General features: G+C 43.7%; 1 protein-coding gene across 2 annotated transcripts in view; it reads right to left on the bottom strand.

Moving 5' to 3' along the window:
• The window catches only part of slc35f3b (solute carrier family 35 member F3b), a 45,365-nt gene that overhangs the window by 5,002 nt on the left and 17,491 nt on the right, over positions 1-22,872 (bottom strand). Inside the window, exons 1-2 of one of the 2 annotated variants that reach the window (XM_041947906.1) lie at positions 13,774-13,849; positions 3,450-3,792 (exon numbers count right to left, since the gene is read on the bottom strand). In XM_041947906.1, coding sequence (XP_041803840.1) covers positions 3,450-3,792; positions 13,774-13,849 — 419 coding nt within the window. Of the gene's footprint in view, positions 1-3,449; positions 3,793-13,773; positions 13,850-22,872 lie in introns of those variants that run through there. The other variant, XM_041947905.1, reaches the window with a different exon arrangement.

Here is a 22,872-nt window from a genome sequence, read left to right as displayed (position 1 = left end):
GAAATGAAGCTGAAACAATGCATTAAACACTGTGCTAAATAGTTAAGATTTATAGTTTTTACTGCAATAAGAGGAAGAAGTTTGTTAAGTAGACTGAAAAAAGGCTTCTTTTGTCTTCCTCCTTCGTCAGTGTTAACTCTCAGAGTTCAGCTTCTGGTTCCATCTGCGTGCAAGGCTGGAGGCTCCAACATGTCAATATTTTATAAACACACCAGGGACGTGCACAAATGACTGCTTCTGCTACTGTGCATATGTCAAATATCTGTGGCAAGGTTGTGATGACTCAGTATTATAGGACTCACGGTCTGCTTGGTCACACCTTTACTACATTTTGTTAAGTGATTCATCTTCAAGGACCGAGCATACTGTGGAGCATTCTGGCTAAAGTCTGGTCTTGAGCCCTGTCTGGAAAAGCTTTGAACCGCACACCACAAGCCAAGAGAGGCGATCTGTGACATTATGTATCAAGTATCAGAGTACTTGATTGGGATTCTGTCACTATGTTTTGAAATGTTATACTCAATAAGACGAGATGTTGCATCACTCTGCAGTGGTGCCATTAAAATATTTACTCTTTTCTCAAACTACACCACTCCCTTTCCCATGAGTCAAAATATAACATTACTGGCGATGTGACTGCTACCGTTTACATTGCTCTTGAGTTACGCAGTTTATCCAGAAAGCATCTGGCTCTGTGAAAGCGATGAAGCAGCAATAAATGAAGAGTGGCAGGTAGCGTTTGTCCTGCAGGATACTGAGGAGCGGCCTTGTTCTGAATCAGCTCCAGAGAGCTGAGTCAGCACTAAAAATACACTGCCAACACCCCCTTTATAAACACGACACCAATTCACTGACAATCACATTAAAGGCGATCATCATTTCATTCCTGTGGAAGCACCACCTTCAGATATGCGCTGGTTTTTAGAAAGACTTCCAGCTCCCTAGCTGCGCCGAGGACGGTGATGTGGAAGCATGTTTTTATTACCTTTTCATTTCGATTTGGTTTCTTCGGTGTCGAGCAAAGCGAAATCAGACGCAGAAGTTTTGAATGCAGTAACACTCATGAAGGTTTAAAACAAATTCCAAGCTCAGCTCTACTTATTGGCTTTTTTCCAAGCTTTCAAACACATGTGGTGGTCTTCCTCAGCAGTCTTCCTTGCTCAGTTAAGAAGCCTAACTCTAGTCAGTGGAAAAGTAAAACCTAGTAACCTGGAACTTGAGTTATTATTATTATTATTATTATTATTATTATTATTATCATTATACAAACTACCGTTTCCAAATTTGAGAATTAAATTTAATGCACAGCTCATTAAGCATTTTTAATTAAGTTAATTAAGTTAAGTTAATTCACCATCATACAAAGGTGATGAGCAGCTGTAATAAAGAGTTAAATAGAGATAAATAAGAGATAAATCTGCCTCTCCTCTCCACTCATATCCATGAGAGGACACAGCTAATACCAGTGTCAGCTCTTTTGCTTCTACTTTGGCCACCGTTTTATATAAAGAGACAGAACAGGTATTACAAATGTCAACTCTTGGTCTCCTTTCTCTGCATTGTTTGAGCTTCACCTGCAGATGCAATTTAAATAAACACAAAGAAAGCAGAGCGCTTCGTATGCGGAGCACGGCAGCTCCGGGGGCGAGGGGCGGGAGCCCCAGATCCTCGTGTAAGCCCTCAAAAAGGAAGAATTACCTCACGGAGATGCAGCAGGACTACAGAGCCGATCCCTCCACCGCACCACCCTCTTTGTCTCTCTGTGCTGAAGTAGCACAGCAGGTATCAGAGATAAGGCCGTGATTCTAAAGACCGTGATTGATGGACTTTCAACTGTGAAAGCACTTCTAAGACAGTTGGGATTACTTTCTCTCTGTTTGCTGCAGCAGCATAACTAAAGATAGCAGGCAACCCGATATTCCAAATTAAGCAAGAGGTGGGCTTTTTCTGGATATCAAATATGAACAGACAGTGGCTGTGCATAACTAACCAGCAAACATGGAAGGTAAACAACTCTTGCTCCTTTAGCGAAATTAGCAACAGGCCTACATTATGAGCGCGCTACTCTAGTTGTAAGTTGTCCAAACAGATGAAACAGAAGGTGTGCGTTTCCTCAGACAGACAGAGCGTGGTCGTGGTTATAGAGTGTGTTTGCTATTTAAAGCAAAATACCCCCATGGACACACTGCTGCACTGCTAAATATCACAGACTGTGTCTTTGATGTTTTATGTTGCTTTGTGGTTAAACTGACGTCTTTTTTGTGCCTAGCATTAATGGATTTGTTCATATCATGAAACAGGCAAAGATTAAGGCAAAGTCTTGGAAAAAAGCAACATTTTGTGTAAAATAAATGTTTTTTGTGTGCTTCCTGTCCTGTTAGTCGTCTGATGACCCTTGTCTCGCGACCCCTCCTGCAGATCTCGACCTCAGACGAGGAAGAACTGCGTTCGTCTATTTCCCACAAGGCTTTTCAGCAATCTCCACAGAGCGTGGACTGTGCCACAGCGTTTCTGCTGTTTGTTTTATCTGTATGAAGAAGAACACTGAGACTATTTGTTATCAGCAGAGAAACAACTTTCCACAAAATGATTTCTAATGACTGCATTGCATTCTGGTCTACCCAGGCTGCTGCTGATGGGGAAATTGCTTTCTATGATGTGAAATTGTATGGTTGTTCAGGCCTGTGCATCGCCCGTGATTGCAGGGAAAACTACTCTCTTTGACTACAGCTCACTTGACATTTACGGCTGCTCTTTTTCTCTTGGTCATTTCTGTTGGAGAAATGTTTTGACTCCACATTGTGGTGTGTGGATTTGGCTCATTGGCCATGACATCAAGACGAAACAAACACACTTTAGTAATTAAATAAACCAAAGAATTAAAGCAACATCACCATTACATCCTTTTTACTGGCATTTACTGTACATGTCTCGGGGTAGACACAGTGCACTGTTAAGTTGACCTCTACGCACTGAAATTCATGTTACGCTCCCCCCTAATTATGATACATTGATGGATTGTCAGCATAACTACAACACAAAGTTGTTCGGGTCACTGAGATTCAGTTGTGTTTGATTGCTTTTGAGCTGCGTATGAAATCTCTGTTTCAGTTCAGCTTTTTCCAACAAAAGCTGAGGCTTTCTAACAAAAACTAAACCTATGTTGCACATTACCCCAGAGTTAGCTGCTGTCCACTGGCCCCCTGTGAGTTTGAAATACAGGGGATTACATGTTCAGGAGGTGTTGTGACCACTGAGTACTGGCAGGAGCCTCCACATCTTCAGAGCAGGGACCTGTTCCAAGGTCAAGGAAGGTGTTTTCCCTGTTTATTATTCACCTACATTCCTTTTCATCTCCCTGTAAAGCATTCTCTAACTTCTGTTTTAAAAGGTGTTATGTAAATCTTGTTTGTTTGCTTGCTTGCTTGCAGTGTTGTGATGCTCCTCACCTGAATCTCTGTCTGGGCGTCTGCCTCTCTGGACTCTTGCACAGGTGGCCGATGTAATAGAGAGGGAAGAAGAGGCAGTTCCAGGTGGTGGCGAACCAGGTGAGGGTGAAGGGGGCGTCAAACTGCTTGAAGGTCAGCTTGGCCAGCTGGGTGGAGCCCGCCCAGGACGAGCACACGCACATCACCATGGCGACTCCCCACAGGGCCTTGCGCACCTGTACGGTAGTTACTCTGATGCAGCAGTGGAGCCTCCGTCTGCTGGAGCCGGACTCTGCTCCCGCAGCACCACCAGCTGACTGTACGTCTGTGGTGCCCACCACATTCTCCCTGGTGCGGTCTTCTCCTGCAGACAGACAGACAGACACACGTTATCTTGACAGCTTAACACACCAACACTGCAAATTTGTCGTTTGGTGGGATTTTTGTTTTTCAATATTCCACTGAGGGAATTTTACTCTCTTTTCAATGGCATTAAGATTCAAGCACATGTTTAACTAAAACATAAATATCTTATTTATCTAGTCTTGATGCTGTTTAGAAAATATAATTTATCATTGTGCATCTGCATCTAAATGACTGAATTATCTGTTGCAGTAAATCTGGACTGAGAGCTTCTACAGGATTCTCTCCTATGTGTGACTATGAGTGACTTCAGGTCAGCCATGCCTTGACACCCTTTTCCGGATAAAAATAGCTGCTTTCTCAGTTTAATTGAACTTGAAGGTAATCAATCAGACATCTGAGTTCAAAATGTGGTGATCAAGTGTGACAGGCTGCAGCCTAACAGAGGACAAAAGGGGGCAGATCTGATATCCTATCCAAGACGACCTCGTCCCCACCTCACGAGTTACAATGACGCGCGAGTGTGTGTGTGTGTGTGTGTGTGTGTGTGTGTGTGTGTGTGTGTGTGTGTGTGTGGCCTTGTCTTGCTACATCTGTGGGATCCAGGACGACCAGGAGCCCACTCACAGTGTGGGGTCCAATGACTTCATGGGGACATGGTAAGCAGTGGTTAGGGTTAGGTTAAGTCTCCAGTAAATGGATGTTAAGTCAATGTTAAGTCCCCGCAAGTGAAGCTCTGTGTGTGTGTGCATTTGTGTGTATGTGTGTTTGCAAAGGCACACATAGCAACACTTAACTTTCCTATTGCTCCTGTCAAAACCTGATAGCCACCATACTTCTTCCGTAATGTGTGAGTTAAAGCGAAGTGTTGACATGCTGCTTTCTGTCCCACTCACACCCACTCTGCTTCAAACCTGATGCATTTACCAAGGTCGCTTTGTTCCCTTGAGCCATTCAATTTACTTACGGATACCTTGTCCATTGTCCCTCAAAACAAGTCAGTTACAGCTCAACGACCACGCGAGAAAGTCCAAAAGTTAATAAAAACTTAAAAGCAACATTCCAGATAATCGCCCACTTACTCAAGTCCTCTATGTGGGCGTTCATTCTGCAGAACAATGGATACAGTATCCTTCAAACGGATTATCTGCCTTCCTTCGTCTCTCAGTCACATTGTGTGTCAATGATACATGAACACCAACACCATCGTCATCAGTAAAGTCCTAATAAATCAGACCTGTAGCTATACCTCCACCACAGAGAGCAAAACTGCAAGACCACAACGGATCCAGATCATCTCTTTCTCGCAGCAGCTGCATAATATGCGCCATGCATCGTCTGTGGCTTCCTGCCTTTCAACAGGATAAAAATGAGGGACCTCCCTAATGGGGTCTCCAGAGGCGATGATGTGCCGCAGGGAGCCTTTTGCCGATTCATCTGCACTGTACTCGGCTGACTAGAATACAGAACGCACTTCAAAAAGGCCTCCGAGAGACAAGAATAAATCTTAAGTTGGAGTTGCACTGTGAAAATTATCACTATATTCCACGAACAGGACTCTGAGCTCGCTGCCTATTTCAGTTGCCCTGTGTCAGTTTATTGCCACGTACCTAGCACTGATGGACCACCGTCTGCCTTCATGTTAATGTGATCTATGTTATCAACGGGACACCTATCGCCTGATGTAGGCGGCTTGCTACGTATTTCACAAAAGAGCTGTATAAGAGGTGTCCATCATGCCCAATGAGGCGACTCGTTCTTCCTGGGAGAGCTGCCTCTGACCTTGCCAGGTGGTCTCATCATATCACAGATTAACTTCCTTGATGACTATCGCCTCCCATGCTAATGCCCCTGGCTTCCCCAGGCGCTGTGAAGGCACAAGAGATTCTTATTTCTGTTTATCAACTGCTGGGAAAAAAATGAATACGTGATGCAATTAAGATGAAATTATGCAGCATTATTTGGGCATCCTGAACAATGCTCCCTGCCGGCTACACAAGCACTCGACAGCTCTGGGAGGCCTGAGGAAAATTTGGCAGGAATGAAAGATGATTCAAGATCATTGTCTGTAACTGCAATGATGAATCAGCAAAGCCCAGAAAAAGAAACAGACACGCGTGGATGTCTGTCAAAGTTTGTGCACAAGGGTGAGAATTAAGTTTCTCTATTCTGAGCTCCGAGCCTCTTTGTCTTGTTCTGAAGGTCATCTCTTGTTTACGCTGCTCAGCTTTTGTCCTTCCTGGGCCTCCGTCCCACATCCCGTGGCCCTGGCCGCTGCTCCATACTGCAGCACAGTTTAATCTTCCAAATGCAGTGATGGGCCGAGCCAATCAGCCCCCAGAGAGGCGCTGGGGCCCAGCTTGCCATTTCCAGCTCTGGCACATGTGAACACACACTTACTGAAGTGTCATGACAACACTGAGGGGCGATATTCCTGTCACACAGCCCGCACTCGTCAATGAAGCTGTTGCCAGGCTCAGAACGTAATGTATTCTCTCTCAGACTAAAGGAAACACAATTAGAGGAATTATTAATTAAGGCTTCTGCGATCACATGCTTGGGAATCAATGCAGATTCATGTGTCACCCACTGAAGCACTCAATTAATTAAAGGTAACGCACTTTTCTTTTTTACATTCAGCCTGGCGATGACTGATGATGCTGTATCAGCCTTGACTGCCGCTGATGAACAATGTGGAGGTCCGCTGAACTCATCAGAGTGAAAGAGTTGGGACAGTAGAGTGGCTGTGCGAGGCAGAGGGGCTCCCCTGCTAATGACATTGGAAGCCATTATTACCATGACTCAAACAACGAGAAAGAGTCTCCTTCTAAACTAATTGCTAAATGATTAACTGGAAGCTCTTCACCTTATCAGTTCGTCATCAAATGTCAGCTGTCAAGGTCAGGCCCAGGCGCCAAGACGACTGCGGCAAAAGTCCTGCAACGCCATCTTTGGTTTTGATTTAATTCAGTTCTTTTTTAATAACATTTCATAATTAACTTCAGCCTTTTTCGCGCTAAAACAGATGTAGATTAGGTCTGACTGCAGATTAACTCTAGATGAAAAAATCGCCTCTCACTGAACACATTCATTGTCCAAACGTGAATCTAACAGGAATCTGTGAAATCACTGGTGGCGGGTAGGTACTGTTTGGCATCCTCGAAGGACCTGCTTTGGGTCCACTCTGACAGCCGTCTGTGGCTTCTCCATGTTGCCTGCTCAGATCTATCTATCCCATCCACTCGGCTGGATGAAGGTATATTAACACCGTGGGATTCAATATGCACAGGCAAAGGGGGCAGAAATTATAGTATTTTAGCTCTGCTGGGTCTTTATCACAGTGAACCATGTGACACTTGTCTCCTTTACGAACATCTAAGGATAAAAATCCACTTGTTTGGGGTGACACCTCTCCTCCTGTGTGAAAATCTATAAATGAATCTTAACCTCTTAACCACTAAAGGCACAGCGAATCAATCTTTATCGTATATGCTCATTTGTCTGCCTCTAGTGTTTTAGTACACTGAGCACCTCGCAGGCTGGGTATTGAATATACATCCTACTCTCAGTAGGGTCGAAGCACCCCGACTGTGTGCTGAGATTTATCTGGCCACTAAGCAGCCAGTTTTCCAGTTTTTCCTCCATCTCAGTCCACGCTTCCCTGCTTCCCGACCAGCCTCCTTCCCACTCCCGCTCTCCTCCCTCCCCCTGCAGACTCTGCAGTGCAGATCTCTCCTGCTGATAGCTGCAAATCCCAAACGTGCCAGCAGAGCCCTGCCTCGACTGCCTTGCTCTCGCACTTCACAGAACCTGGCCATGACAGGCCGAGAAAGCGGCTCTAACGTCCTTCTGCAGCTCCCCGAGCGGGCCGCCGCCCACGCAATCCACCACTGCCACATCCCGGAGTAAGAAAGAATATCCTAGCAGGCAGCAGCGGCAATAGCGTCGGGCTAGGGTTGGTTTGCCAGGGTGGCCACACAAGAGCCGGGAGTGTTTCACTGGATCCTCGACGCTGGGGTAAGAGAGGCTTGTCTGTTTGGCGACACCTCTGTGGGAGTGAGAGTGCACTGCAGCGCTCTGCCTCAGTGATTCAAGTGGATAAACAGATCAATCACCAATATACACTTCAGGGGAACTCTTCCCCTTGTCTTACTGTCTGCTGGGTCTCCGCTTGATGATGAATATGAATTGACTGGGACGACTTACTCATTCTGTCATGCTCGTATTCAGACGTTACAGTGTGACGTCCTCGATGCACAGTTTATATCAAACACCTTTCATACCTGAAGTTCACCTTTAGGGGAAATAATCTACATTTTAAAACATGATGAAACATGAAAGAGCTTGTATGCACAAGTGTAAGACAAAGTCATCTTTGGCTGTCACATAACATCGATCACTGCATCAGTACTGTCAATAAAAATAAATCCTTCAATCCCATGTTGACTTATGCAGTTTGTCATTTCTGACATGTAAGTCTGAGCGTTACAGTCTGTACTTGTTTAAAAAGTATTTTGAGTAATTTCTAGGAATTTACTCTTTACTATAAACTATGAATGTCACATGGCAGCGGGGTGCTAGTTTTATCGTGGCAGCAGTCACTGTCTTTGTAATCTGTGTGTCTGACAGACAGTAGGAGACTGTGATACTTGGCTGTGACAGCTCGGTCAGGCCAAGCCGTCAGTCAGGGGCCTTTCAACACGCCAGAGCAGGCTCATCTGACAAGCCTGTCTTGCTCAATAACGCAACAGAGAGACGGGCGGAAAACACACCCTGCTGCGTCAACCAGCTGATAGGTGGGACCACATGGGCTGAGGGGACAAAGGCCCAGGAGGGCAGACAAGGGCGGGACAACTGTTACTGATCCTGCTCTACTTAATTCCCGACCGGTTTCTCCTTCAACCTCAAAGGATAGCGGGGCAACTTCATCTGCGAGCGGCGAACTTGTTGTTTGTCACCGCCCCGACCTGCCCAGCTGCTTCAACAGATGCTCGCGATACAGGTCAGCGCTGCGGCCCTCTGATGCTTCATTGGTTAGTGACACGACAAAACACTGGTGCAGGCCGGTGTTTTTGTGTGTGTCCGTGCGCTGCATGTTACAGCAGGGCAATAGCAATTACTCATATTTTGCACCGGGTACACTGGGTACAGTCCATCCTCCAGTCCAGAAGCATCCCTCCCTCTCTCTTGCAGTCCCTTACAACAGTGAATATAGCGTGATGGACCTGCAGTTTAACAGACTGGCAAGGGTCCCAGCACTTTCCGCGACAAATCAATATTTAAAAGATTGGCCACAGTGTCCCTGTTAAAGTAATGGATAGGCAACCACTGCAGGTGTACAATCTCGAGTGTTGGCCCAAACAGCGGTTTTACTCCCCCCGAGCACTCCAAGGCCACTAATAACGCAGGGGCTCTATGAGACTTACACAAACCTGACTGATGGCTTCACTGTCGTCAGATACATCTTAATCTTCCTGTTACATCACTAGAATGAAATGACTCTTAAAGTCTAGTGGCTGATTAGTTCTTTATTGCATTAAGAAGAAAAGAGAAGTTTATCAAGTCAGATTTAGATGGAGTGAATTGCCAACTCAGTCATTTTCACAGATGAAATTAAACCAGGCACACAGCACACATTTCTGCTGACACAACTCCCGGGCTGGTCACAACAACTACAACTGCTGTAGGGATGCTAGAAATATTTTGTTATTTCAGCTTTGTAATAATTAGCCTTTAAGGCTCACCACAACTGTACATCTGGTCTGCTGGCTACGTTAGACATTTGGAGAAGACAGACAGACCTTCCTGCGCCCCGAAGGAAGCTTTCAGATCAGCTCTCTCCATTTAGGATTAGAGTTTAGAGCTTGCTCTCGACACGTTTTTGCAGGTGATTTTGCTCAAAGTTGCAACACTACTTCACTGTTCAGGGGGCATTTTCTTAAATGAAATCCAAATGAAATTTGCAGCAAGGAAGGCATGGCAGCAAACCTCTGGTGAACTTATGCAATGAATCAATTTGGAACTAAACATCAATCCATCCATTCAAATCTCATTCATTACAGTGGAACTGATGGCTTTCTCTGCACACAGACTTGGCCTCTGACTACAGTAAAAGCCCTGTCATTGTGTATTCATTGCACACTTATCAAGCGAAAAAGGCCTGTTTCACTTGCTTTTAAAATGAATTTAGACTGAAGGAGGAGCCTCATTTTTACTCCTCTGACTGCCTTCAAAGTCAATTACAGTCAAAGGATGAAAGCAAGACGTAACATTATAAAAGAGCTCAGACGTGAAAACTCCAAAATGAATGTCATCACTGCCTCTGGTGATCCCTGATGAGGCTGAAATGTACATGGGTATGTTTGACCTTTCCTTTGGCAGATGTGGCCTCATCTCTATGCTGAGGTTGTCGCTCTTCACACAAACCTGAATGAGCATTTACATACAAATAAGACGCATGCAAACAAGCGCAAGATGTGGGTTCTATTTACGTGCCTTCCGAGTGTGCTTGAAGTAAACAAGTCGTGTTATTTTCGCGTTTAACGTCGACAACGCTTCAGGTTTTTGTGTTCCGCACCTCAAACTGACAAAATGATTCATGTTTTAAAGTTATAATCTGACTAATTTTCTCATTTCTTGCTCAGAGGTAAATGCTGCTGCTTTTTTGTTAAATGCACAATTTATTGAGATGAAGATGACACTCAAGTACAACCCACCTCAAGTAATATCCACGCATCGCATTAATCTACCACATCTTCCTTTCTGCATTTCTAGAACCACCTCTGAAATCTCAAAGCAGACAGAACAGAGAATAAAGGCAAACTGGACAGTCCACAATAAACTGACAAATCTTGCTGTAAATCCACCTCACTGGGAAGCACTTTGTCACTTAAGATCCAATACTACGTTAAATGAGTTCATCATCTGTACTCTTTGACCTACAGCTGCACAGTTACAGTTTGCCATCATTTGTTTGATATACAGCCATCTGTGGTCAAGACGCTGGGAGCTCTGGGGAAAGGTTCAGCGCGCCCATTATAGCAGCTGGTGAAATATGACCGGCATCCTGAGGGACGTTCGTACGCTCAATCCCTTTTAAAAGACTCCCGTTCTGTTTCAAAGCGTGCGATGAAATTACAGGGATTAAAGGGACTTTTATGAACTTCTTTCCCCATGACGACACAGAAACAATGCAGACAATCCCCAGAAGACATCATCACTGGAAAATCATTTGAAGAGAAATCAATAATTATCCACTGTGGGCTGCCGGTTGGGTGAATTTGTCATGAGAACCGAGGAAAAAGGTAGAGACTCCAGATGAAGACAGTGAATCAAACCTGTGGCTGTAGGCAGAAGATACCACTGGCTTTTGTCATAAAATGAAATCAAGAAACGTTAAGGGAACATAAGATGATTCTGGGATGTGCTGCCTGATGATAGATTGCTGTGTTACAAGCCTCAAGGTGATGATTTTACAGCTAAGCCTGATGTCAAAATTGATTGGTGGCACTTCCACCTTCGCCTCAAAGCTCAAATCATGACTGTGTGTGACTTGATATTTGCTGAAGAAATTTGGGGGATCTAGTGACGGTAATCAAATGTAGGAAACCCAGAATTTCATGTTCAAATCTGAAAACACTCAATTAGACTTCTGAATTGTTTGGCAGAGCTTGAATATGTCACAGCATGTCCTCAGTGCCGCTCATGTTGTTTAAAGACTGCGTTGCCACACTGACACTGTGTGGAACAGCAGATGTTCATTGGAGACAACAAAAGAAGGAAACAAGGAAACCAACTGAAGATGCCAAACTAAGAAAAAAAAAAAAAAAACAACTCTGGTGCAGGTTGTTAGTGAGGAGAACAGAGGTTTAGGAGCTGGTGTTACATAAGCAGCAGAGACTCTGAAAAGCTGCGTGTTGATCCTCTGTGGACCCCTGTGATTCCCTCCTCCTTCAAAGCAGCTGCTGAAACTGGGAGCTGAACATCATAAACTCCACAGCTTTGACTCCCTTCAACAATTTACAGTGCTGTATCACCACCGGCAGACACACACAGGCACATTCACAACCCTTTCTCCATCGACGGCCTCTTGTCACAGCACCGCTTTTGTTAATGCCGCATTACAGAAGCTTGTCAAATAACAGCCCGCCACCTCGGTTATTCTGGAAATAAAATATTTTGAGCCGACGTTCGCGCTAATGAGCTTAAAATCTTTGGCAACCCAGCAGCGGCGGTTATTCTGAGGTTATCCAGAACGCCGTGCAGTGACTGAATATATGCTACACAGTTTAAACAGCTTCAGCATCTCAATTTGATAGTTTACTGCAGTGTCTGCACAAAGCTGCATGCAAACTCCTCATTCACATTCGAGCAGCTGGTCCGGTCATTAATTATGAATAATAAAGTATTTTCAGATATTTTCACATTAATATCGCAGACTGTTGCGAACTCCCAAACAACATGAGCACAGATAGAGTTAAGCTTCACTGTCGGGTCCTTGTCAGTAAGCTCTGTAGCTCCAGTTTGGACTCTACTAACTACTTTAACAGAGACTTAGGCATAAATAATTTCTGTTATTGTCTTTATAATAAACTTTTGCTTATAAAACAGCTTTTTTTTAAAGGCTACATGACATTTTGGTAAATTAGCTCCACTTACTGTGGTTCCAGCTCATCAGTGGGCATGATTATTTTAGCACTTCCTTACTGCACCACACAAAGCAGCCACCAGCCACCTTCTAACATAACATCAATCTGTAAATCATGACAACCATGACATGTGTTTTAATCTTGCAGCAATGAATAACATAATAAAGCTATAGAATCAAGTGCATGCTAGAATTCAAGTTTGTATGCGCAAATCATTGATTAATTCAACTTAATCCCTTTTTTTTTTCTTCAGGATGCCCAAGAGATGCAAATGTGTGAGGGATTACTTCAGATGCAAGGTGCCGGAAAAAAAAAAAAACCTTGTGAGATCAGCAGCCAATTCAGTGTCGTTTGTGCCAAACACTGAGACATTCAGTATAGTCCTCTGTGCTGAGGCGTGGATTAAAAAATGCATAACACCGCTCCTTAGCGCAAGCATGAGGCTTCGGGGAACATGAGAGGAGGCGCACTGTACAGTCAGGAGGAGAGCCGTGACAGTGTACATGGTGAAGACATCAGGGCAGATGTGTTGGGAGTGATGCAGCAACACACACACACAAACACACACACACACAGGTAGTCAGAGAGGAGCTGTCCCTTCAAGATGAGAGCAGGAAATGTCAGAATCAGTGGGACCCCCAGACAAGGCAGGGAGACCCAGTATGAGACTAATTCACGGTGAAGCCCGACAGGGGCCACTAACATGTTCACTGCTGAGGTTCATGTCCCAGCTGCCCTGAAGTGATGCTCTGGTATTTTAGCCGTGAGTCTGGTGGCCGGTGATGGGTGGAGGATGGTGGATGGAGAGTGAGAGGGGAATCCCTGCTGCAATAACAACTTGAGATCCTCCCCATGGACCAGTGAAACAGTGTTCAGTCACACCGATTCCAAAATTAAACAAACACCAATGCGTCAATTCCACAGAAATTGGACCGCGCGCGTCTATCTGGGGTTTCATTTTGTTTTTTTTCTTTTTTTAGCGACATCACACGATGACAGAAAAGACTGAACAGATGATGCGTTTAAATTCGGTGGCACTTCCATGCAGACAGTTGATCAGCATGCTGTCCGATGTTTGCATGGATGTTGCATCGCAGATTTAATGGCAAGTTGCGCGCTCGATTGATTCCCGTCATTTCTAAAGTTGATCCGCGGCTTAAGTGAGATACGTGAGTCGCCTTTACAGGAATATTTCAGCTGAAATCCTCCATCGGGTCAGCTGAGGGAAGCCTCTAAATTTAGAGTATTCTGTGGCGAACCGTGACGGGCTGCCCGGCAGACAGCGACGGTTTACGGGGACGCAGGCGGTCTGGATGGATGCGAACTCTCCCTACCTTCCACTTTGGTGAGGGTGAGCACCGGACTGTTGCAGGCGGACAGCGGGGCGACCCTGGCGGAGTGCTTCTTCATGATGATGAGCTCGGATGGGCTGAGCTCTAAACCGCTTCGACTACATCCCTGAAGCTGATTTGGTGCAGACACCAGACCTCTTGATGGGACCCTTGATGTTTCTAGAGCCGCTCTCCTGCTCTCTGTCCCCGCGCATCCATCCAACTCCCCTGTTGGTGTTTTATTTTTTTCTACCTCTGTCGTGTCCCCCCACCCCCTTCCTCCACTTGCCTCCCCTCCTCAAATCTGCCGTATCCAGTGCGCCCTGGCTGGTCTCTCCTCACGTACAGTTTGGCAATTGCTGCAATTCGCCAACGTCACACATCCATCACTCCAACCCCCCCTCCTACAGCATCACATCCACCTCCTGTCCCGAGGCAGGCGTGCCCGGCCGTCTTCCACTACCGCCCGTGGTCGTGGTCCCTCCGGAGCAAAGGGAGCTCTGGGTGGACCGAGTGGACTGACCTGGGCTCTGAATGACAGACATGATGGGACCAGTGCAGCTCAGGTGGGAGGGCAGACTGTTTAGTCAATAGACACTCTAATTAGAGTTGCTTCTAGTGAATTGAATTATAATGAAATTAACTAATCCTTATTTTTATCAGGAGACCACGTGGAATAACCCCAATTAAGGCTCAGTGAAGGTCCCCAGACCCCAAATTGCATGACAAAAGCCCATCGATTGGCTTTTGGAGAATTCTTTCCTGTTTATGCTCTTGAATTTTGATTTATGGCTTCAGTAAGATTTTCACTTATCTGCCTTTAAGGTTTTTCCACTTAATCTGAAATTAGCCAAACATGATGAAGAATAACCAAAGTGCTGGTTGTGCAATTAATGATTGAAGATGTTTCCTGAACATATTTACATTTACAGTGTGTTCAGGAGTTTTATTTGCAGTGTAAAGTTCACTTAAGATCTTTCTGAAAACCTAATTTAGCATAGGAATTTTTAATTTCTGGTTTTCTGCTACTGATGAGAATATATGCAATTCGCGATACTCTTCATAAGTAGCTCAATAAGTTCAAGAAGTAGCTGCAGATTTAAAATGAGTGTTGAAATACAAAAAAAGGACTAAAATTGAAATAAAGCTCTGTATAGGGAGATTTTAAAAAATGTATTTTTCAAGAATTATGCAAACTCACATTAAAGTCCATTAATATTGAACAGTTATGTCACAATATTGTTCTTCCATCATTTTGTCAGCATAATAGAAGGTGAAACATTTCAGATCAACGTGACAGATTGATTTATTGTACACTTGCTCTGTGTTTGTGGTCTAATTGTCAGGGTTAGTAATCTAATGCAAACTGTATTGAACTGACACACAAAGATTAGGGATGGACCGCTCTAGTTTTTTCTGTCCTGACACAGACTCCTGTGCCTGGACTCGGGTACTGATAGAGTCCCTTCTTTTCCCAATGGAAGGTCACATGAGTTGAATGAATTAATGCAAATTACAGCAGAAAAATAAACAAAAACTGCTTTAAATGTCTGTTAATGAGTTTATCTGTACCAATACTGATGTGATGTATATGATCAGTGCATCCCTAACAAAAATGCTGCACAGCCTCATAATGACTCTGCAAATCTATCTCCAACTATTTTAATTCGCTATTGGAGAAATGTCTAAATCCATTGCCATGAGCAGACACCTGTACCTCGCTGTTAGCCTCCTGTCAGCTGTGTTGTACTGAGTGATTGAGACGTAAATTCCAGCTGACTGACTGACCGGGGTTACAGTCCTGATAGCTTTCACTTTCACATCACCCCTTACGTGCCCTGTCTTTGACTTTGCTGAAGCCATCGCAGTTCAAATTGCACCGACAGAGGCGTTGAAGTGGGTCACGTTTTCAGGCTCATCCACAAGGAAAGGGTGATGAAAACGCCGCAGAGTGTCTTGTGACTCTGGTCTGTTAGGCCTTTCTGCCAGAAATTGGTTTTGAAGCCTGAAGTGACAATCCAGAGCGCCACATAACACTTTTAAAACTGAGAGCTGTACCGCTCCATCTGTAGTGGCAGCTGGCCAGCAGAAACTGTGCCCGATAACCTTTCCGCATATCTTTATCATGCCATTCTACACGCGTTTCCTGAGGAGCCATCACACGCAAACAGATAATACATCAGAGGGACGCAGATTGCTGTCAGTGGTACAAGTTGAATTGCTCTGTATTGATCTGTGAATGCCTCTGCTGTCCCTGCGACCCTGTATTAATGTCTCTAAAGACAGTGGCTCTGCATGTGTGTGTGTGTGTGTGTGTGTGTGTGTGAAAGCTGTGGAGTGCGAGCATACCAAAAGGAAGCTGCACTGAATAATTCACTGCTCATACTCCACCTCACTCAAGCAAGAATCCCCTGCCCTGCCTAACTAGGACAGAGAGCTCTAAAAACACTCTGCCCGGACCCATTCTGATGTTCCTCGGCAACCAAATCCACTGGATCCTTTCACTTCCATCGCTTCCCATGCCTGTGTTTGGGTTTGAAAATGGGATGTGTCAGGAACAGTGCATGGGAGTTAATGGATGAGGTGCAAGAGCTCACAGCGAACAAACTAAAAGTGCAGCACAGGATGTCGCATGGATAAACATTATAAACATGTCACCTATGAATTATATTGTTGTGTGTCACGGTGAAAGAGTCCCATTTGGGGCTCTGCAGCTGCCAGCTGTCTTCGGAAGCTAATGTTGTCAATTTTCAGCAGCCTCTATGGTGAGAACAAGACGATGCAGTCATAGTGCACATGCTATTATTGATAGAAAAGACAGGGAGGTGGAAATAGGTGGAGCGGGTGAAATCATTAAAAGATCCCAGTCAGTGACTCATAGACTTTTATGTGCCAACACGGAGGAGGATCAAACCAGTCCATGCTCTGAGACGCCACATGACAACCCTCTCTCTCTCTCTCTCTCTCTCTGGCACACATTCACATACAGTATATGAATAGGGATAAGTGTGTATGAGCAATAAAGAAGTGTAAAAGGGCTCCTGCATCAGCTCAGCATTTTGAATCCCCGAGACTGACAGAAGCAGATCCGGGATGAGAGGCGATTATTCTTCCGCGTACAGTGGAATGTACTTGTGTGCTCCGAAGAGATGCTTGTACTTTCCTTGAATGTTTATTCATGCTGAATAATGAGGGAAGCTGCACGAGCCATTTTCCAGGTCAAACAATCTTTAACTGCACCAATCGGCGCTGCTATAATGTTCCTACTAATGGTCAAAACAACCAAACGTGGAAATAAAAAGCTGCACATAAAGCCTGTGCAACTATTAAATACATTATTCCATATGGGCCAGGGGTGGCTTAGAGGGGAAACTTAGTTGGCTATACAAGACAGACACAGATACCTCTCAACAAATTTTCCCTGTAGCCAGCCAAAAAAAAAAAAAAAAAAGCTTTAACAGGAAATTACTGTGAAGCGTGTCCTCCAGGGAAAGAGTAATAACTTGATATTGCTCTGGAAATGTATTTGATGGAAAACTTGACCTGTCTTTTGAGAGTTGAAGGAAATATTTTTGTTAGAAATTGGGGTTATGGACCATTTATGTGAAACCAGAAGCAAAATGAACATATCAGTTTAATAACAGGAAATGTGAACGTGTAAGTTTGTGTGTTTGTTTGTTTGTTTTGCTGTCTTTGTGCCATTGTCACATGTTGTTTACTCGATCCATCATGTATTCCGCACGTTCACAATTACAAATCAGCTGTTTACTGTAATCCTACTGAGCAGGATGGGAAGGAGGAAAACGAGGTGCTCTGAAATCTATGCTATTGATTATGCATAAAAGTGCTTTAGCTGCAAACAGACTGCACAGGGCACTTGAAAGTGGAAGATGATGGACTTGGAGCATTAAAAGGTGTGTGTAAGAGTAAATGATTTCTCGCCGCACGATCTAAATTAACCAATAGTGCAAATGTGAGTAAAATGGGCCTGGCTTAATTTGTGTAGCCGACAGCAGCTGTTTGGTGCAGACTGTCAGAGCTGCCTCTTTGCTGAAACATTTACAGACTTGTTATTGGCATTTCCTATTCAATTACACTGCTAATCCTGATTTAAGATAAATCAATTCCTTGTCTAACACGGACAACAACGACTTAATGTGGGTCTTACTCAGCTGAAATTAAGAAAGCTTGGAGACGCTTAAGCAGTTTCCCAGGGAGTTCCACATATCATAAGTCAGATTTCTTTACCTCAAATTTGTGTTTAAAACCAGGAGAAACAAAAATGAATCACAATAACAGTGGTTATGCTTTATGTTTATGTTAGATGAATGAAAATGAGCACAATTTTAACTATGAAGCAGCTTGTTAGCAGTTAGACATGTCAGATTTACATGACTAGTTAGACAAAGAAGACGTTTAAAAACTATTGGGTGGATTGCAATGAAATTAGGTGCAGACATTCATGGTCCCCAGAGGATGAAATCCACTACTGACATTGGTGATCCCCAAACTTTTCCTCTTGTGCCACCAGTGATCATGTTGACATTCATACAGTTTCGACTGCCATCGAATTGAAACCTGGTACAGATATAGGCCCCCAGAGGCTTGGAGCTCACCTGACTTTTCGTCTAGTGCCACCAGCCAACATCTACCTATGACCTGGCACAAACGTTAATTCATGGCATCCAGATGATAGATCATGGCAACTTTGGTGATCTCCTGACTTTTCCTCAAGTACAAACACAAGGTTGGTTGGAGTGTGATGTCTGTTATTGTGGACTACCTATTGGGTGTCCTGCCATGTTTTTACCAACGCAATCACAAGAATAAATGTTGGCATTGCATTCCTTCTGCAAACCACAGGTGCACAAACTTCATATTTCTTCATGTTCTTTACTTTTCAGTTTCCAGTTTTATGTTGTGACAGGGATGTAGTTAAGGTCTGGTTAAGCACAGGCACAAAATCCACTTGGTAACTGGTGGGAAAAGATTATGTTTAGTCGCTACAACACAACTGAAAAATATCCTGATATCTCATTAAAATTACCCCGTTTAGTCGCTACAGACCCCACTGGAAAATGTCCCAATGTCACGTTAAAAAGGTCCCGATTACGTTGCCTCAAACACAGATCGCACAGTACTCTGCTGCTTGGCAGACGTCCTGCTGGCTGTCATCCCCTCCACCTCCTGACGAGAAAAACTCAGCTCATATACAGAATCTGTAATCTGAACGTGTCCAAACACACAATGGCAACATTTTACTCTGTTAACTCTGCTGTATGTGCACACATTCACATTGCCTTCAGGATGAATTGTACTAATCCCCAGATTTTTAATTTAGTGGCATCATTATTCATCATAAAGCTTATTAGCAAATATTAGCATTGTAACACACTAAAGACAGATGGTGAACAGGGTAAACATTATTCCTGCTAAACATCAGCATGATGTCATTGTGAGGATGTTAGCATGCTAAAGTTAGCATTCACTCACGCACGGTTAGTCCTGTTGTGCATTGGCATTTTGACTAATGAAAAGTTTTTGCAAACTTTTCCCAGCTTTAAAATAATCAGACATAATCAAGTTTTGCAGTATGAGCAGAGCAGATGATTATGTACACAAAAATAAAATAGAATTCATTTTAATTTTACTATGAATATTAATGCTGCAGTGATTCATATTCATATCAAATATTGGCAGTGCTCTCTTTTAAGCAAACTGCAGAGAAAGCCTCAGTGTTTTCCTCTCGGTGGAGGAATTAGGTGAATTTCTTATCTTCTGTGAACCATCTCTCCCTCCTCTGCTCCAGTCCAGGTCACTCCTGGCTCCTGCTTAGCATGGAGGGCAGGTAGCGGAGCAGTAAACACGAGAGCTAAGAGTTCATTACAGAACTCAAGAGCAGTCTGAATAACATGAAGTCCCAAATAACAGCTTGTTTCAAGTACCAGAAAGGTCAAGTCAAATTAACTTTCCCTTTTCTTGGGGCCCAGTACATCTTCAGAGCAGACAAAGCTCATCTGCGGAGGCAAGCGGCTGTCAAGGTACTGCAACCAACAGCAGTTTATTGGATTAATGGCCTCAGCGGGTTCCCCTGGGCTGCGGCGTAGGAGGGAGAGAACACTTGCCAAAACACATCCATTTTAGTTACATTACAGAGAGACGTGGTGGCCCACACTTACATTGGCCTGACTGTATATAAATACCTGCAAAACCTTGCACTAAAAAATGCTGTGTCACATACCGTCGGTGATGTGTTTGGGAGAGAAATTCCACACGAAATAGACTCATTGGCATGATTTTTAATTAGCCTTTTGCAAATCAACCTCCCATGGTTGATTGTCTGGGGGTAAATTAATACCTGCGTGCATTATTGTAATAAAACATTCCATGATGAGTGCAGAATGAAAATACATGTGAAGATATAAACATTGAGTTCACACCATGGGACTTGCTACAGTCTGCTGATGTTGCTATCAGAGATTACTGTGTGTGTGTGTGTGTGTGTGTGTGTGTGTGTGTGTGTGTGTGTGTGTGTGTGTGTGTGTGTATACAGTCCGAAACCCAAAGATATTCAGTCTACTATCATAAAGGGGCCAACAAACACAGTAAAACTATTGCGATGCAGTTAAGCTATTATTGTTTAATCGACTAATTGCTTCAGTCTAGATGACATACACACAACCCTCCACATATGCTGGCTAAGACAAACACACATAAACAGTCTGACTGGGAGCTCTTTAAAGAGAAGAGTCTATGGTTCAGAGAGCTTATAACCTCCCATTCCACACACAGAGCAGTCTAGGAGGAAGACAGAGACAGCCAGACTGGCTGCCTCTTTAAAATAAAATAATGTAGGACTTCCCTTTAATTACAACCACAGCTAATAAAGTCCAGCAGCATCTATTAAACGCCGTCAAGTTGTAATACCTAGTGATAGCCCTTATAATCACACTTTACCCCGGTGGCCCACGTTTAATCAGGAAGAGTGGGTCTCCATTAAATTTACATCCCACTGGGGGAATCAGACCCCAGCAGCACATTTCTCCTTTCCAATTAAGGTTGTTTCAGCGCTACAACATGTGATGTCTAACAGTTTGACTTGTGATGCAAATGTGCAGGCAGGTCCAGAGACCGTGGTCCAGTGTAGGGCCCTGCCTGTAGTGGGACACGTGGGCAGAGACACTTTAAACGATGATTCTGACCAGTGCATTACACAGTGATGGCAAACAAGAGGGCTATTAAATTGGACTTGACACCTAGTTGGGCAAATTGGAGACAGCTGGTAAGCCTTATCTGTAGGAAGTGTCCTAGAAGCCCTCCTTCATAGGGAACAGATCTCCTCCTATTTGCATATGCTGTAGATCACAGTAAATGCAGTTAAACATAATGCAGCCAAAATGAACATGTACTCATTTTGTACTTATATGATTTCTGTAGTGAAGTTCCTTTGTGTGTCTCTGTTTATGGCAGCTAAGCCACACAGAAATAGTCTGATCTGAGATCAAGGACAGGTTGAAGGGGACACAGCACATCTTTTGCCAACAAGACAAGTATACATATATATTTTTTTAACATTTTGGTTTGTTTAAGGAAGTTTTAATTGGAGCTAGGCTCTCTTTTTCAAAAACACCTTGATTACTCACACAGTTACATACACATTCACAAGTGTGTAAATGGAAGTGGCTGTTCCATCTTCAGTATATTAATACTGGTCCAATTATCCTCGAGGAGGCTGTTTAACTCCTACTCAATGAGCAGAGAAAGTCATCTTTGCACCTCAGCTGCTGGTTGAGTTTCATTTGGAGTGGCGCTGGCTCCCTCTGTTGTCAAGATACAGTATTACTATTTTTAATCCTCTTTTATTTTTTTAAACTGGGCAGGCAGTATAGCCAGAATTTAGGATATATGCAGTGTACATAGTAAACTTGATTTTCATTTTGTACCTGTCCAGTGTTTAAATCAAATTTCATTTATGACATTCAGAGCTGTCTGTGGAGCTGAAACAGGAAAAAACCTCCCAACTCTTTCTGCTGAAGCGGCCCCTCTTTAAACTGCTCTTACCTTGCTGTGTTTAGCATTATTCAAATTGTTCTCAATTGCTGTAATTATGGGACACCATTTCCAAAAGCTTCTCTCCACCACCCGCATTTACAGCAGGCTATTAACTGAGCCTAAAATGGGAGGGCATGAAGTTCCAACACTGCATTACGCTCTGTAATGTTTTCCATTCCACTGGTTTTTATGAAAATAAAATATGCAGTTTGTTCCAGTTATGACAAGCACTTACTTGTCAGAACAAGTAATATATACACGCAGCCCAAAAACATAGCACATTTTATATATCAGATTGCTGTATTTGGAGAACAAAAGAAAAGGAAGAAAGAAAATGAACATATAAAGTAGTCAGTTATATGTGCTGTCTTGACCGGCCACCTTAAGTACAATATCCTGACACTGCAGAGCCTCCATTGAGCCTGTAGGGGGCACTCTGACCACATGTATGCAAGGATGAAAATTTCACATAAAGACACCTGCTCAGGGTGTCTTTATGGGTGGCTTTATGGGAAGGGTGTCCTTCTGTCCTCCTGCTCAGGGTTTGGATGAAAAATGACCGAGAAATCAAACTGCAGCCCAGCAGTGGAGCAAAAAGTGGAACAGCAGAAATGGAAGGTGATGATGTGACCCACATACACACCTACACAGTTCACTTAAATGAAACCAGATACAAAGGATACACAACCATACTAAGATACTCAGACGAACACACCACTACAACATGCACGCACACACAAACACACACACACACATACACACACAACAATGCAGCTCTTTCTGATCACTTCTCACTTTCTCCTCTCCTCTCTATCCTTTCTAAGGACATTGTTAGAGCTCTGTCTCACTGTGAAGCACTCACTCCCATTTTTGACTTGAGATTTTTTTCTAAGGGACATTCTTTAAAGTGAGGTGACAAAAGGCTACAGCGAGTCCACAGTGACCTGAAAGAGCCCTGAAAACTCTATTAGCAGCCATTTATATTCGGTTTCCAGAAAAGGAAAGAATTCATGGAAAAGAATTTTAGCTTTAGCTTACGGAAAACACTGC

The sequence above is a fragment of the Chelmon rostratus genome, chromosome 11, assembly GCF_017976325.1.
Source record: "Chelmon rostratus isolate fCheRos1 chromosome 11, fCheRos1.pri, whole genome shotgun sequence".
Classification (NCBI taxonomy): Eukaryota; Metazoa; Chordata; class Actinopteri; order Chaetodontiformes; family Chaetodontidae; genus Chelmon; species Chelmon rostratus.
The sequence above is the reverse complement of the archived record's forward strand: the minus strand, read 5'-3'. Positions and strand labels throughout refer to the sequence as shown.